This window comes from Opisthocomus hoazin, chromosome 8 (genome assembly GCF_030867145.1).
Source record: "Opisthocomus hoazin isolate bOpiHoa1 chromosome 8, bOpiHoa1.hap1, whole genome shotgun sequence".
NCBI classification, from domain to species: domain Eukaryota; kingdom Metazoa; phylum Chordata; class Aves; order Opisthocomiformes; family Opisthocomidae; genus Opisthocomus; species Opisthocomus hoazin.
In genome coordinates this window covers 49691834-49704338 of record NC_134421.1, presented here as the reverse complement: position 1 = coordinate 49704338, position 12505 = coordinate 49691834, and the positions used below count along the sequence as shown (strand labels likewise).

Sequence of the window (12505 nt, the reverse complement as noted above, 5' to 3'; positions counted from 1 at the left end):
ATTGTAAAGAATTTACCACGTGACCCACCTAGTGGATGAGGGAAAGGCTGTGGATGTTGTCTACCTGGAGTTTAGTAAGTCCTTTGACACTGTTCCCCACAGTATCCTCCTGGAGAAACTATCTGCCCATGGTTTGGATGGGTGTATGCTGCTGGATAAAGAACTGGCTGAATGGCCAAGAACAGAGTGGTGGTGAATGGAGTTAAATTCAGCTGGCGGCTGGTCACAAGCGGTGTTCCCCAGGGCTCAGTTTGGGGTCTGGTCTTGTTTAACATCTTTATCAATGATCTGGATGAGGGGATTGAGTGCTCCCTCAGTAAGTTTGCAGATGACACCAAGCTGATGGTAGTGTAGATCTGCTGGAGGGTAGGAAGGCTCTGCAGAGGGATCTGGACAGACAGGATCGATGGGCCAAGGCCAACTGTATGAGGTTCAACAAGGCCAAGTGCCGGGTCCTGCACTTGGGTCACAACAACCCCATGCAACATTACAGGCTTGGGGAAGAGTGGCTGGAAAGCTGCCCATTGCAAAAAGATCTTGGGGTGCTGGTCAACAGCCAGCTGAACATGAGCCAGCAGTGTGCCCAGGTGGCCAAGAAGGCCAACGGCATCCTGACTTGTATCAGGAATAGTGTGGCCAGCAGGAGTAGGGAGGTGATTGTACCCCTATATTTGAAACTGGTGAGGCCACATCTGGAGTACTGTGTTCAGTTTTGGGCCAAGAAAGACACTGAGTTGCTGGAGCGTGCCCAGAGAAGGACAACGAGGCTGGTGAGGGGTCTAGGGAACAAGTCTTACGAGGAGCATCTGAAGGAACTGGGGTTGTTTAGTCTGGAGAAGAGGAGGCTGAGGGGTGACCTTATTGCTCTCTACAATCACCTGAAAGGAGGTTGTAGTAAGGCAGGTGTTGGTCTCTTCTCCCAGGTAACTAGCGATAGGAAAACAGGCAATGGCCTCAAGTTGCGTTAGGGGAGCTTTAGAATAGATACTACGATAAATTTCTTTATTGAGAGAGTGGTCAGGCATTGGAACAGGCTGCCCAGGGAGGTGGTGGAGTCACCATCCCTGGAGGCGTTCAAAAAATATGTGGATATGGCACTTCGGGACATGGTTTAGTAGGCATGGTGGTGTTGGGTTGATGTTTGGACTTGATGATCTTAGAGGTCTTTTCCAATCTATGATTCTATGATTTCTGCCTTACGTACAATCTAAATCAACCTTGTTTAAACCATTGTCCCATGTCCTGTCAGTATGGGCCTTGGTAAAAAGTCTCTGTCTTTCTTATAAGCCCTCTTTATGTATTGAAAGGCTGCAATAAGGTCTCCAAAGAGTCTGCTGTTCTCCAGGCTGAACAACTCCAACTCTTTCAGCCTTGATGTACAGTTTTCTTCCTTTCTATTCACTGAGGTGGTCTTTTCCAGACCATAATGATTTATTTCTTCTCAGGGATAATTCAAAAGCAGTATTAAAGAGTTTTGTTGTGGTCTAAAGCTTGTGTATTTGGTAAAATAGTTATTTTAAACAGCAGTAGAAATATTTTTGCACTCCCACTGAATAAGGAAATCAGATTTTTTTTTTTTCCTGTGCAGAAAGCTTCTAGTCTAAATAAATCAGTGTTTGGTTCATCTCAGTATCTTGTTTTAAATGCTAGGTGCAAGCAGTGTTCAACTCCAAAGCCTATCAAGAGTCTAAGTTCCATTGCAGCAGAACAACGACCATCATGGGAACCAACTGAAATAGCACAAGGTCAGCTGACATGATATTGTCCTGAAAAAGTTCTGTGCCTTGATTCTGAAGCATTTATGTGAAATAGTTTGGTTTCTGGGTTGTAGTTTAGTACAGAAAGCATGTAATTTATGGTTATGCTTGAGTATAAAGCTGTAAAATCTGTTCAACTTTTACCAGTTGAAATAACATACTTTTAAAAGTAAATTACAGTATGAATGAAAGGATTTTATATGTTGAATAGTTTTTTCTACCATAGGTGTCACTAGTAACACCTATCATAGTACAGATGTGATGAATTTTTGGGCTTTTTTATCTTTGCAGATGTCATTTTTAAACTGTGTACATCTTGCACTCCTAGAAGTTAGTCTTGCTTTTCTTTTTGAAAATACAGTTTTTCTGACTTGAACTAGAGAGAGTCTTATTTGATGACTAGTGCAAGTTGGGCGTTTCTCTTCTTTAAGCCTTATCAATGCTAAGCTTATTCCAGAGAGTCTCCAAGAAATAATATTCAAATTAAAGGAATTATACCATAACATACATGTGTGTTCTATGCTTTGTGTGTTTCTTGTGTTACTTTATGTAGTCAACACATTCAAATGCTGGAGGTAAAATGGAGCTTAAAACTTCACACCACATTAAAGAAAAAGAGTATTTTCATCTTTATCAATTCATGTTCTAATACATTTAGTTGGAATATCTGGCAGTACCTAAGCTTGGTAAAGACTTTACAAAAGAAAAAAACTATTCAAGCAATACAGAGCTACTATTAAATAAACTGTCAATTATATTCTACTAAGTTAATGTAAAGCAATATACAACTGACAGTGTTATAGTACCTGTGATTGACATTTAATTCTCAAAATGAAAACAATATTCACTAAATGCTTTCTGGCATTTAAATTATTCTTCTTTTATCATCTGTATTTTCAAGCTAAATGATAACCTGGAAGTATATCAGATCAATTGAACATAAAATGACTAGCCAGTTTCAGTAAATGTACCCGGAGAAGACTGATGCAGAGTTGCAATAACTTTGTGTGTTTAAGATATTTTATGTTTGTAGCATAACAGTTACTGCTGCTAGTGAAAGAATGACTATAGTAATTTACTTATGGTAGAATATTTTCAGAACTGCCAGCAAAGTTTTTCTGAATAAGACTTTGCCTGGTAGCTTTTACTACATCATATGAAACAAATTGTTTTCCTCAGAAGATACGTTTTCAGGTGGAATGCTATCTTATTACCACTGCATTAAGAGCAAGTATCCTTTAATATTCCATGGATAAAAGAACAGGAGTAGGAGGATCCTACCAAGGTAGGATCTAAGATCTAAGCAAATATTAGCATCTCTTTTTCGAGGATGAGGATTAGTACTTAAAAATCTTTTTGCATTTTTATAGACTCATCTATTAAAGTGTTTCTAGGGAAACTGCAATGCACTCTTAAATATAAACCACATTTTGCTATTCAGAGCCTCTATTATTTGACCTATCAATTTATACTTTTACTTACAGTATTCAAAGTCAGTTACTATTAAAGGAGGCATATTGTCAGCTTGAGTTGTTGGGGTTTGTCTTGCATATTAGCTCTAAGAAACAGATCAAGTTTTTTTTTTCCATCAGTTTTAGGTATTGAGCCACTCCAGTATGTTTTTGTTATGAGGTTTACACTGGTTGATGGAACAGGAGCACTAAATGCATACCTTTTTGATTATGTAAGTAAATCTAGGTAAACTATAGAAATTATGTGGGTCTGGATTTTATTTGTTTTCAAAATAGCAAATACTGGAGAGAGTCCAGCGGAGGGCTATGAGGATGATGAGGGGACTGGAGCATCTCTCCTATGAGGACAGGCTGAGGGAGCTGGACTTGTTCAGCCTGAAGAAGAGAAGGTTGCGAGGGGACCTAATAAATGTTTATAAATATCTCAAGGGTGGGCGTCAAGACGATGGGGCTAAACTCTTTTCAGTGGTGCCCAGCGACAGGACAAGGGGCAATGGGCACAAATTGAAGCATAGGAAGTTCCGTCTGAACATGAGGAAGAAATTCTTCCCGCTGAGGGTGACGGAGCACTGGAACAGGCTGCTCAGGGAGGTTGTGGAGTCTCCTTCTCTGGAGATATTCAAGACCAGCCTGGACAAGGTCCTGTGCAGCCTGCTGTAGGCGACCCTGCTTCGGCAGGGGGTTGGACTAGATGACCCACAGAGGTCCCTTCCAACCCCTACCATTCTGTGATTCTGTATAGAAATACTCATTCTATGTTACCTGCAGTGTTTTCTGGGGACAGTTAGAAGTACTGTAATGTTTTTAATACTGTGCGTAAATGAAGATGCACAGAATGGAATTTTTAGTAATTTCTCAATAAAAGATCAGACTACAGAATATTAAAGCATAAAGACAAAACTGAAGCTTTTAGACAGATTGTTTGTTTTTTCCACAGACTTTTATACATTTCCATGGCTGAATTTCTCTTTTATTGGCAATGTTAAATTAGGCAGCCTGAATCCTGTGTGAATGATAGGAGTGTTTCAGGATTTATGCAGGTAACTTCTGGATTAGTTCAAAATCTCGTTACCTCATTTTTTAACTCTCAGTAGAATCTATCCATTCAGTAATTCTTGATTTTTATTTCATATGACCATGAGGTAGAAGAGGCCTTGCTTCCCCTGAACCTAGATAGGACTCAGCTGTTGCTGATGTTTGTCTTTGATTCCAGAAGCAGTTCATTCAACTACTTTGCTATCCTTAGAATTAGCCTGTCTTCAGTTTTCTCTGAAGTAACTGAAGACCATTCCTACTACCTGAGGCACTGAAGAATGGATGGTTTTCCTGTCATTACAGACTGCATAATGAGTTTACCTTCTGAAGGCTAAAAAAACACCATTCATTCTATCTTTTTCTGTATAAGAGGGGTTTTTTTGATAACACAGGGGTTTTTTTCCTCCGTATCAGAGTTCTTTGAAAACTCTGACCATCCTCACTGTTGTTTTTCTACATTCTTCCCAGGTGGTCCACATCTTCCTTGAAGTTCTAAAACAGTACCCTAGCATGAGGCATTGCTAGATAATGTTTCTATATGTATAAACCAGTATGGTGATCACTTGATTTCTTGCTTACTGATTCATAGTATAATCCCTTCATCTCTGAGCAGAACCTTGGCTTACTAAATTTTTACTTATTCCTTTTTTGAGCAGTTGATTTGGCTTGCTTAAAAGTAGTATTTTATACATGTATCTAGTTGAAAGTGTGAGGGGTTGGGGTTTTTTTGTCCTACTAGCTCTCAAGTTCATAAAAAATTAGTTCTAATTCTTTACTGTTGTATGTTTGCAGTTCCCACAGCTTAGTTTTGTCTGTAAACATAGTGGGCCTATTTGCTATTCCACAAAGCGTGTCACTAATGAAAATTCTCAAAATTGCCAAACTTGGGACAACCCCCTGCAGAATCCACTTTGGACATCTCCCATTTTGACAGTAAACTACCAATTACTCTTCAGGATTTTTTTTATTTCTTTCCTTTTTACTCTGATTCATAAGCTTTATTATTAGATTAGAAATTTGAAGCACAAAGGTGGTTTGAGTAAGAATTTTACGTGATGCTGAAGGTGGAGGATTTCTGACTGACAAGAGCTGGTCATTGCTTCCTACATCTCCAGTTTAGGGCTGGAGATGAATTTGATATGTCTAGCATCCTCCTTAGAGAATTTACTCCTTTACATGTATTTTTGTATGCAGTAGAAATAGCTGTTGCTACATACTTTGTGGGTTTTTTTCCTTTTGTTGTACCTTTTGGGTTTTTTGTTTGTTTCGGTTTGGTTTTTGTATGCACATGCATGCACCTGTTTTAATTACTACCCTAAATTTTGAGAAGGTATGTCAATCATTTTGAAAAGGGAAAATTGTGAAAAAGCAAGAAAACTTGGTAAAGACGAGAATTATAATCTAAAATAGAATGGTATTACATTGTACCTTTGTTCTTCTGAAAGTGCATTTGTGTATTTTCTTATTTCAGCAATTCATAGCTGTGAATATCAGGATCTCACATTTGGAGTAATCTGTCTACCTAAGTGTAAAAGAGTCAGTGTAGTGGCACTTCAGAGTTATAACTTTGTGCAAAATGGGACAGAGAAACAATTTAGTAGGGTGATTTTTTTTCCTACTTTTTTTTCCACCATTGTACTAAATGACCTTGAATTGGACTTTGAAGGCAATACTCTTCCTTGTTTAATTTTAAGACTTGTTATATTGAGAGAAATATAAGTGTGTTTTCTTAACATACACAGCAAACTATCAGCGAAGGAGGTCAAAGACTGCAATCCCCATTTCAGCTAGTCATCTTCTCCTGCTACTGTCCTTTTTCCTTTTTACGCTGAGAAACTAAACTGCAAAAGGACAGTGGGGAAAAAGATTTTAAACCATCTCTTGATGCAGAATTCTCAAAATCTCTACTTCAGCGTAGCTCAGATTCTTATCAGATACTGCCCAGTACTACAACTTTAGCTGCAAGAATAAAACCCACAATTTCTTCCAAAGTGCCAGCTGCTAGCATTCCTGCTGATGCTACTTCAAAGACAAGCCAATAGCTTCAAAGCCTAAACTTGGGTCCTTCAGCACCACTTGAGAAGGAACTGGGCTACTTTGAAGTGCAACTTTACACTAGCTTCCAGTCCCACTTGTGTAGGAACGCCCTCAGTTCTTTTCTTTCCTCCCCTTTTATAGGAGAAGTCATTGAAGGAAAAAGTCAAGAAGTTTTATAGTCAGAAGAAGAATTCAAAGAGTGAGAGGAAAAAGTGTTTATCTGTGTCAATTTTGCTACTGGATTATCCGCTAACTTCTGATCACTTCCATTAAACATATACAAAAATTATACAAAGAGAGATTATGCTGTATTTGTATCTTTTAACAAAAAGGAGAAATTGCCATCAAAAACTTTAGCTCACTTTGAGAAGGTATAAGATGATGAGCCTTTACAGATACAAAATCAGGTACAAACTTGGAAAGAATAAAATTTTGTCGATCATGCTTCATCTACATGGTTTAAAAATACACAGGAAGGGTTTATTTAACATTTCAGTGTTCCATTCTTCATTTTACTCCTCCATTCAGAAATGTATCCCACAGTATAAGTTTTTCTCCGTAGATTCTAAAACTATCAAATAATGAAACTCAAACTGAGGGAGTTCCAGTTGTACGAAGCCAGGTTGCAGTGCCCCCTTGTTTTCAAGTGGCTTTGTGCCTCTCAAAATGTTCTGCTCACTGCACTGAGGGACTGTTGAGGAGAAGTGACCATCCCTTCTGACCATAACATTATCCGGTTATGGAGGTGTATGAGGAATATCTGCTATGTATATTTATATATGCAGACCTACATGTGTGCTTTCTGAATGGCTGTAGTCTCTGAGTACTCAGGGGTACTGAAATACAAACTATTAATTTTTTCAGACATTTTGGTTTTTTTCGGTATCTGAACATTTTTGGAAATAATATTGTTCTTCTGTTGTGTTACCTGTCTGGATAATTTTAAGTTTCTTAAATGATAAAAGAACATGCAGTCAGGGTTCTGGCTAATGATTTCTTGCCTATCTGCCAACACCTCATACTTTTCTGTTCTCTTCCAGGAGAAGTTTTTCCAAATTCCTGCCTCTGAAATCTTAACTAATAATTTTCTTCAGCAAAAGATGCAGATGACCATGAATACGCTCTGTCCTCCAGAAAGAAAATTAGGTCAGCTTGTCACTATTTTAAAAGGGGGATGGGAAGGGAAAGGGTCTTTCAATCTGGTATTGCATCTGCAGAGTCTCAGAATTCAGTTTATGCATAGGCAAAACTCAGAACAGAGAAATGCAGGAGTCTGTAAGGAGAGTTCCAATTAATTTGTTTTGATACATTTCTTTAATAGTCAAGCTCCCTTTTCAGAAAGAAGTAATGGTTCAGTAAATTCTCATGTAGCATGCAGTGATGTGTGAACACAGTCACGTCTATGCAGGCACTAGCATGTCATCTGTATTCACATGGAAGTTAACCAGAACACCCTTGTACTGAATGTCACAGCACGTTAGGGAGAACTGAAAGGGAATTCAGCGTATGGCACATGCTTTGGATGAGATTCTACTTCTGAGTGTACATGCTGATTTAGAGCATCCCTTGCTACAGGAAAAATCAATGGAAATTGAGCAAAATCTTAATCCAGTCACAGAGGATTTTGTGCAGTATTTCTGTTGTGGCAGAAAGTAGCTCTGCCTAAAGTACACATGGCCAAGGTCGCTGTATGTCTCTGCCGCAGCTCTGACCTCTGGATAGCATACTCCCTCTAAGTACATAGCTGTCAGTGACCACCACAACCACGCTGGAGTCTTTGCCATGCTTACAAAAAGTGGCCCTGTTGTGGAGGGTGTAAAGGATGTTCCCGTTCAGTCTGCTGAAATTACCTCACTGAGATACATGGAGATGAGTTTTTATCATTGGGAAGTCTCTATATGTGCTATGCTGTGGTACAACTACTGGTACCAAGTTTTTCAGAGAGGCGCCGGGGCGGGGAGGGTGAGGCTTGGAAGATTGTTGCTGAACACCATTTCAGATGGTGCAGGAAACTTTTAAGATACAATTTGGAATTTCAGAATTAGTAATTCATTTTTCTCCCTATTAACTGTTGTATACATTTAGATAGCCGAGTTAAAATCCTGCTCAAGTTACACTTCTCTCCTATAAAAGTTAAGAAATTAGTATTAAATAATAATATGGATTTTGTTTGTAGATGACTTGCCATGGCTGGAATGCTTCATCAAGTCCTATAATGTCAGAGATGCAGTGAAACATCAAGTTTATTACCAAATTTTTGACACTACAGTTGCAGAAGATGTTGTATAGTGATGTGTTGCTGATGGGAAGTAATCCAGTAAGAATCAAATTTTGGGATTTTCTGGAATTGGAGACTGTATTTAAAAAAAAAAAAAAAAAAAAAACAACCAAAAAAACCCACCTTTGTTCCTTTCTTAGGAATTCAGTCTGTATGTATGAAGTTTTAGTTTGTATATTGATGTGAATGGGAATTATGCTTTGATGCATTTAGTACTTTCCTGGCATACAGCCTTATGATCTGAGTGCAAGTGGAGGTGCTAAGCTTTTCACCGGAGGCTGCTTGGATCGGGCTGATGGAAGCAATCTAGTACCCATCTGTCCTTCAAAAAGGCAGTGATGAGGTTAGTCTGAACTGGTGAGTTTTACTCAGAATATAGTCAGAATGATGCTGCTTTGTTCATTTCTGTATTAAAATAAACAATGCCAGCAGAGATAGGGAAAAGCAGCTCTTCAGTAAACTTTCTCTCAGACTACTTTGTGCAATCTTATGTTACCATTCTCAGCCAGTTTGACCAGGGAGGTTGTCTGTTTTTAGAGATTTCTTTGATTTTGCACTGATATGTACATTTAGGCAGAACTCTTCTTGTTAATCATACTGAGTTAACTGCTATGTGTACCAGTTACTATAGATTTTGATAGAGTTATGAATGTGGCTGTGTAATGGTTATCACTAAAATTGAAGTCAAGCCATGAAGAGTAAGGCAGTATAAAATTGTACAATGATTGTTGACATTCACTAGATTGTAATGATTTTTAAGGTGGCCCTATTGAGTACCAAAGTTGTTAGCATGATTGTTAGCTGGGTCTTTGTTTTCAAAGGCTCTCACGTATCTGGCTAAATTTTACTGTCAGATCACACTGCCCGGATCTGCCATTTCTATCTTACATAATCAGATTGTATGACTAAATTTAGAGGTACAGATCTGATCTAGTGAATCATGGCTTGAAAATAGTTCTGGGCTAGAAAAAATACTTAGTGGTTTTACTTTGCATTCAGAAGTCCGTAGGACTAATTCAGGACATGTTTCTTCAATGATGATTAATGTAGAAATTCCTGTCAAATCAAATGCCTTCCATCAGAGCAAAATTAATATTTACAACAGCTGTTTTTTAAGGGAGTTCGGAAGCAAGATGGAAGACTTGGACGTAGATTATTATTTTGACAGTAGATGACATTTTAATTTTCAATTTTTCAGGGCTGCTTAGTAGATTATGCAATTTGTCATTTAAAATTTCATCTAAATATCTTCTGATAATTTTCTGGTACATTAAAAAATATTCTGGGTTTATTTGTCATGAACCAGGAGGCTATGTTCGTTGTTGATAAGTGTATAGAGAAAGCCAATATTAAAAGTGGTTAGTGGATATTTCCTTTAAAAAGTAGGAAAAAAAAGAACTTTGGAATTGAACAAGCAGTTTACCAAAGAGGAGTACTGGCTTATGGAAGCTTGCCTGAACCTGTGAATAAACGCATAAGCGAAAAATAGTTATAACCTGTTATTAAAACGCTATTATAAAACTTTAGACACTGACCATATGCAAATGATTTCAGAAGTTAGGGGTTAAATTGAAGGTAACCTTTTTTACTTTTCTTGTATATAGCATGTGAAAAAAATGGAAGGAAATGTTTTTATTTTTAGATTTTTGTTAACAACTGATAGATATTGATGTTGCACATTTTTTCTAAAGAAGTCTTTGTAAAGTAATATGTATGAATATGTTTTGAACTTCAGTGTAAACTAAATCAGTTTCACTACATCCCTTGTCTGAGGTCCCTGACAGAAAACTCTGTATATACATCACTTGATTTTTGTACTGTTGAATATTGTATTAAAATGTTTAATAAAGAGTTTTCCATATTGAGGGATTTTTGTATTTGACTTCTGGTTCCTAGTTCATAAGACTGTGAAAACTTTGTCATCATGAAGTAACCTTCATCCAAGAAAATGCTCCAAGTGAATGTTTGTACTGTTTACTGGATTGAAACATACACATTTAATTCTCTTTCTAAATATAACTCATAGAAATAATTTTAATTAGTAATGAAAAATTATGTATTCAGCAATACTAAAGATCACAGTATAGAAAGGAATTTGTGCACAGACATTGAAAATGTTTGTGTCTCATTGGTAATCTTTATGTGGAGCAATGGAAGTCACTGAGATGCGACTCGGACCTTTAATTACTTATCCTGGTCAACGCTGAGACCTGTGAATAGCTGACCAGTGAACGGAAATCTTGAGATTGCTATGTCCTGAATTTACAGCACCGACAGACTCCAATTTTCGAAAGCTGAACATCACAAGCAGCAATGACTTTTAGCCATTACCAGCAACCTCCTTAACAGAAACAAAAGTCATGTTTCCCTTGGTCAGTTTCTTAACCAGGTATGTAATGTAAGTTTCTAAAACATTAATAAAAGGTCAAAGATCTGCTTTCATAGTTTAAAAAAAAATACTGAAATAGATCGTAATATATTTAAAAACACTCGAAAGTTGAAACAATAGTGGGTCGGGTTAACGTTGGTCCACTCGGAGCCAATGGAAACTCCTGGCATGTCTTCCCAGTGTCTCGTCTTCCTTCATCCACATACATCCCAGCGTATAGGGTAACTGCATTGAAACACTAGCTTCTTGCTAGAAACGTGGGCTGAATGGCAAATATGCATGGAATGTGAAGTATATAATGCACAGCAACATCACAGGCAAGGGCAAAGAATATCTAATTGTACAGAAAGAGCTATGAGGGGAAAATAATAAAACTATAAAAGAACAATAAAGGAACATGAACCCACTCCCCCCCCTCCAATTACACAGGTGAGTGCACAAAAGTGGTAAAATTGCAATTAAAAAAAGTAAGGGGCGGTTTCAGGAAAAACAAACAAACAAATAAACAAAACAAAATAAATATGGAATTATTGTTTTCAGGGGTACCTGTATGATTGGGTGCCTTGAAATCCTTGTTTTAAGAGGGTTGGAAAACTCAAGAGTGGAAGTCTCTGCAAAGTCAGTTGAATTTAAGCTCTTGAATGCTTCACGCTCTTTTCAAACTCCAGTTGGAAAGACAGAATGTGAATATATAACGTATTGCAGAAATAAGAAGGCATTCCTGGTATGTGGCCTGCTGTTCAGTGGTGATTGAACTTTGTCGTCGGCTTTTGCTGTTATGGGATCCAGAGATTTACAGATGAGACTTTCAAATACTTTGCTTAATACTAATCCTTTGGCTACTGAGCAGCAGGAAGTGGGATGGAAAAAAAGCCAGTAGAGCCCACAGGCTAACAAGCTGAGGCTTGCAACAGAAGGAAGAGAGTTTACTGTGTTAACAGGGATGGGTGCTTAGCTCTTCAATACCACAGTGTTTTACATCACAAGAATTTATTCACATTAAGTCACTTTTTGGTTAAAGCCATTGCATTAATAGGTGAAACTGGCAGGAACTGGGGCACAGCAATAAGGGGCAAGACCAAATATTGAAATGGAGTCGTGAAAAAACTAAGCAAGTATATATCTTGAAGTTCTGCAAATGGAATGAGAGCACTGCAGAAAACTTTCTTCAGTGGAGGAGAGAAAACATTTCAAAGAAGAATTTACTTCAAATAAGCATTATTCCAAGTGTACTGAACACTGAATATTAAGAATAGAAAACAAGGAAATTCAGCAGAAGATGAAGAGAGAAGGAAAGAACAGTTTCAGAGGACAGTAGGGAAGGCAAGAAGTGATAGTAAAGCGTCTTCATGAAGCAGTTTGCTGCAGCTCCTGTTCACAGCATTTCCTATACGTGAAATTCCCAGTAAGAACTATGGTTTGTGGAAACATCCATCTGATCAAGGATTACCAGATCCAAAGTGCTTGAAAAATGTTGAGTAGAATTATACTATAATTAATGAGTTCATATTTGTGGTAAAGCTATGGATGAGCTTCA

General features: G+C 37.8%; 1 protein-coding gene across 11 annotated transcripts in view; it reads left to right on the top strand.

The window, feature by feature from the left end:
* The window catches only part of POT1 (protection of telomeres 1), an 89028-nt gene extending 78598 nt beyond the window's left edge, over positions 1 to 10430 (top strand). For 9 of the 11 annotated variants that reach the window (XM_075428118.1, XM_075428114.1, XM_075428119.1 and 6 more), the window contains 4 exons: positions 1651 to 1745; positions 3350 to 3441; positions 7342 to 7447; positions 8478 to 10430. In XM_075428118.1, coding sequence (XP_075284233.1) covers positions 1651 to 1745; positions 3350 to 3441; positions 7342 to 7447; positions 8478 to 8590 — 406 coding nt within the window. In that variant the 3' untranslated portion in view covers positions 8591 to 10430. Of the gene's footprint in view, positions 1 to 1650; positions 1746 to 3349; positions 3442 to 4166; positions 4265 to 7341; positions 7448 to 8477 lie in introns of those variants that run through there. The other 2 variants (XR_012764727.1, XM_075428122.1) reach the window with 2 other exon arrangements.
* The last annotated feature ends 2075 nt before the right edge of the window (positions 10431 to 12505 follow it).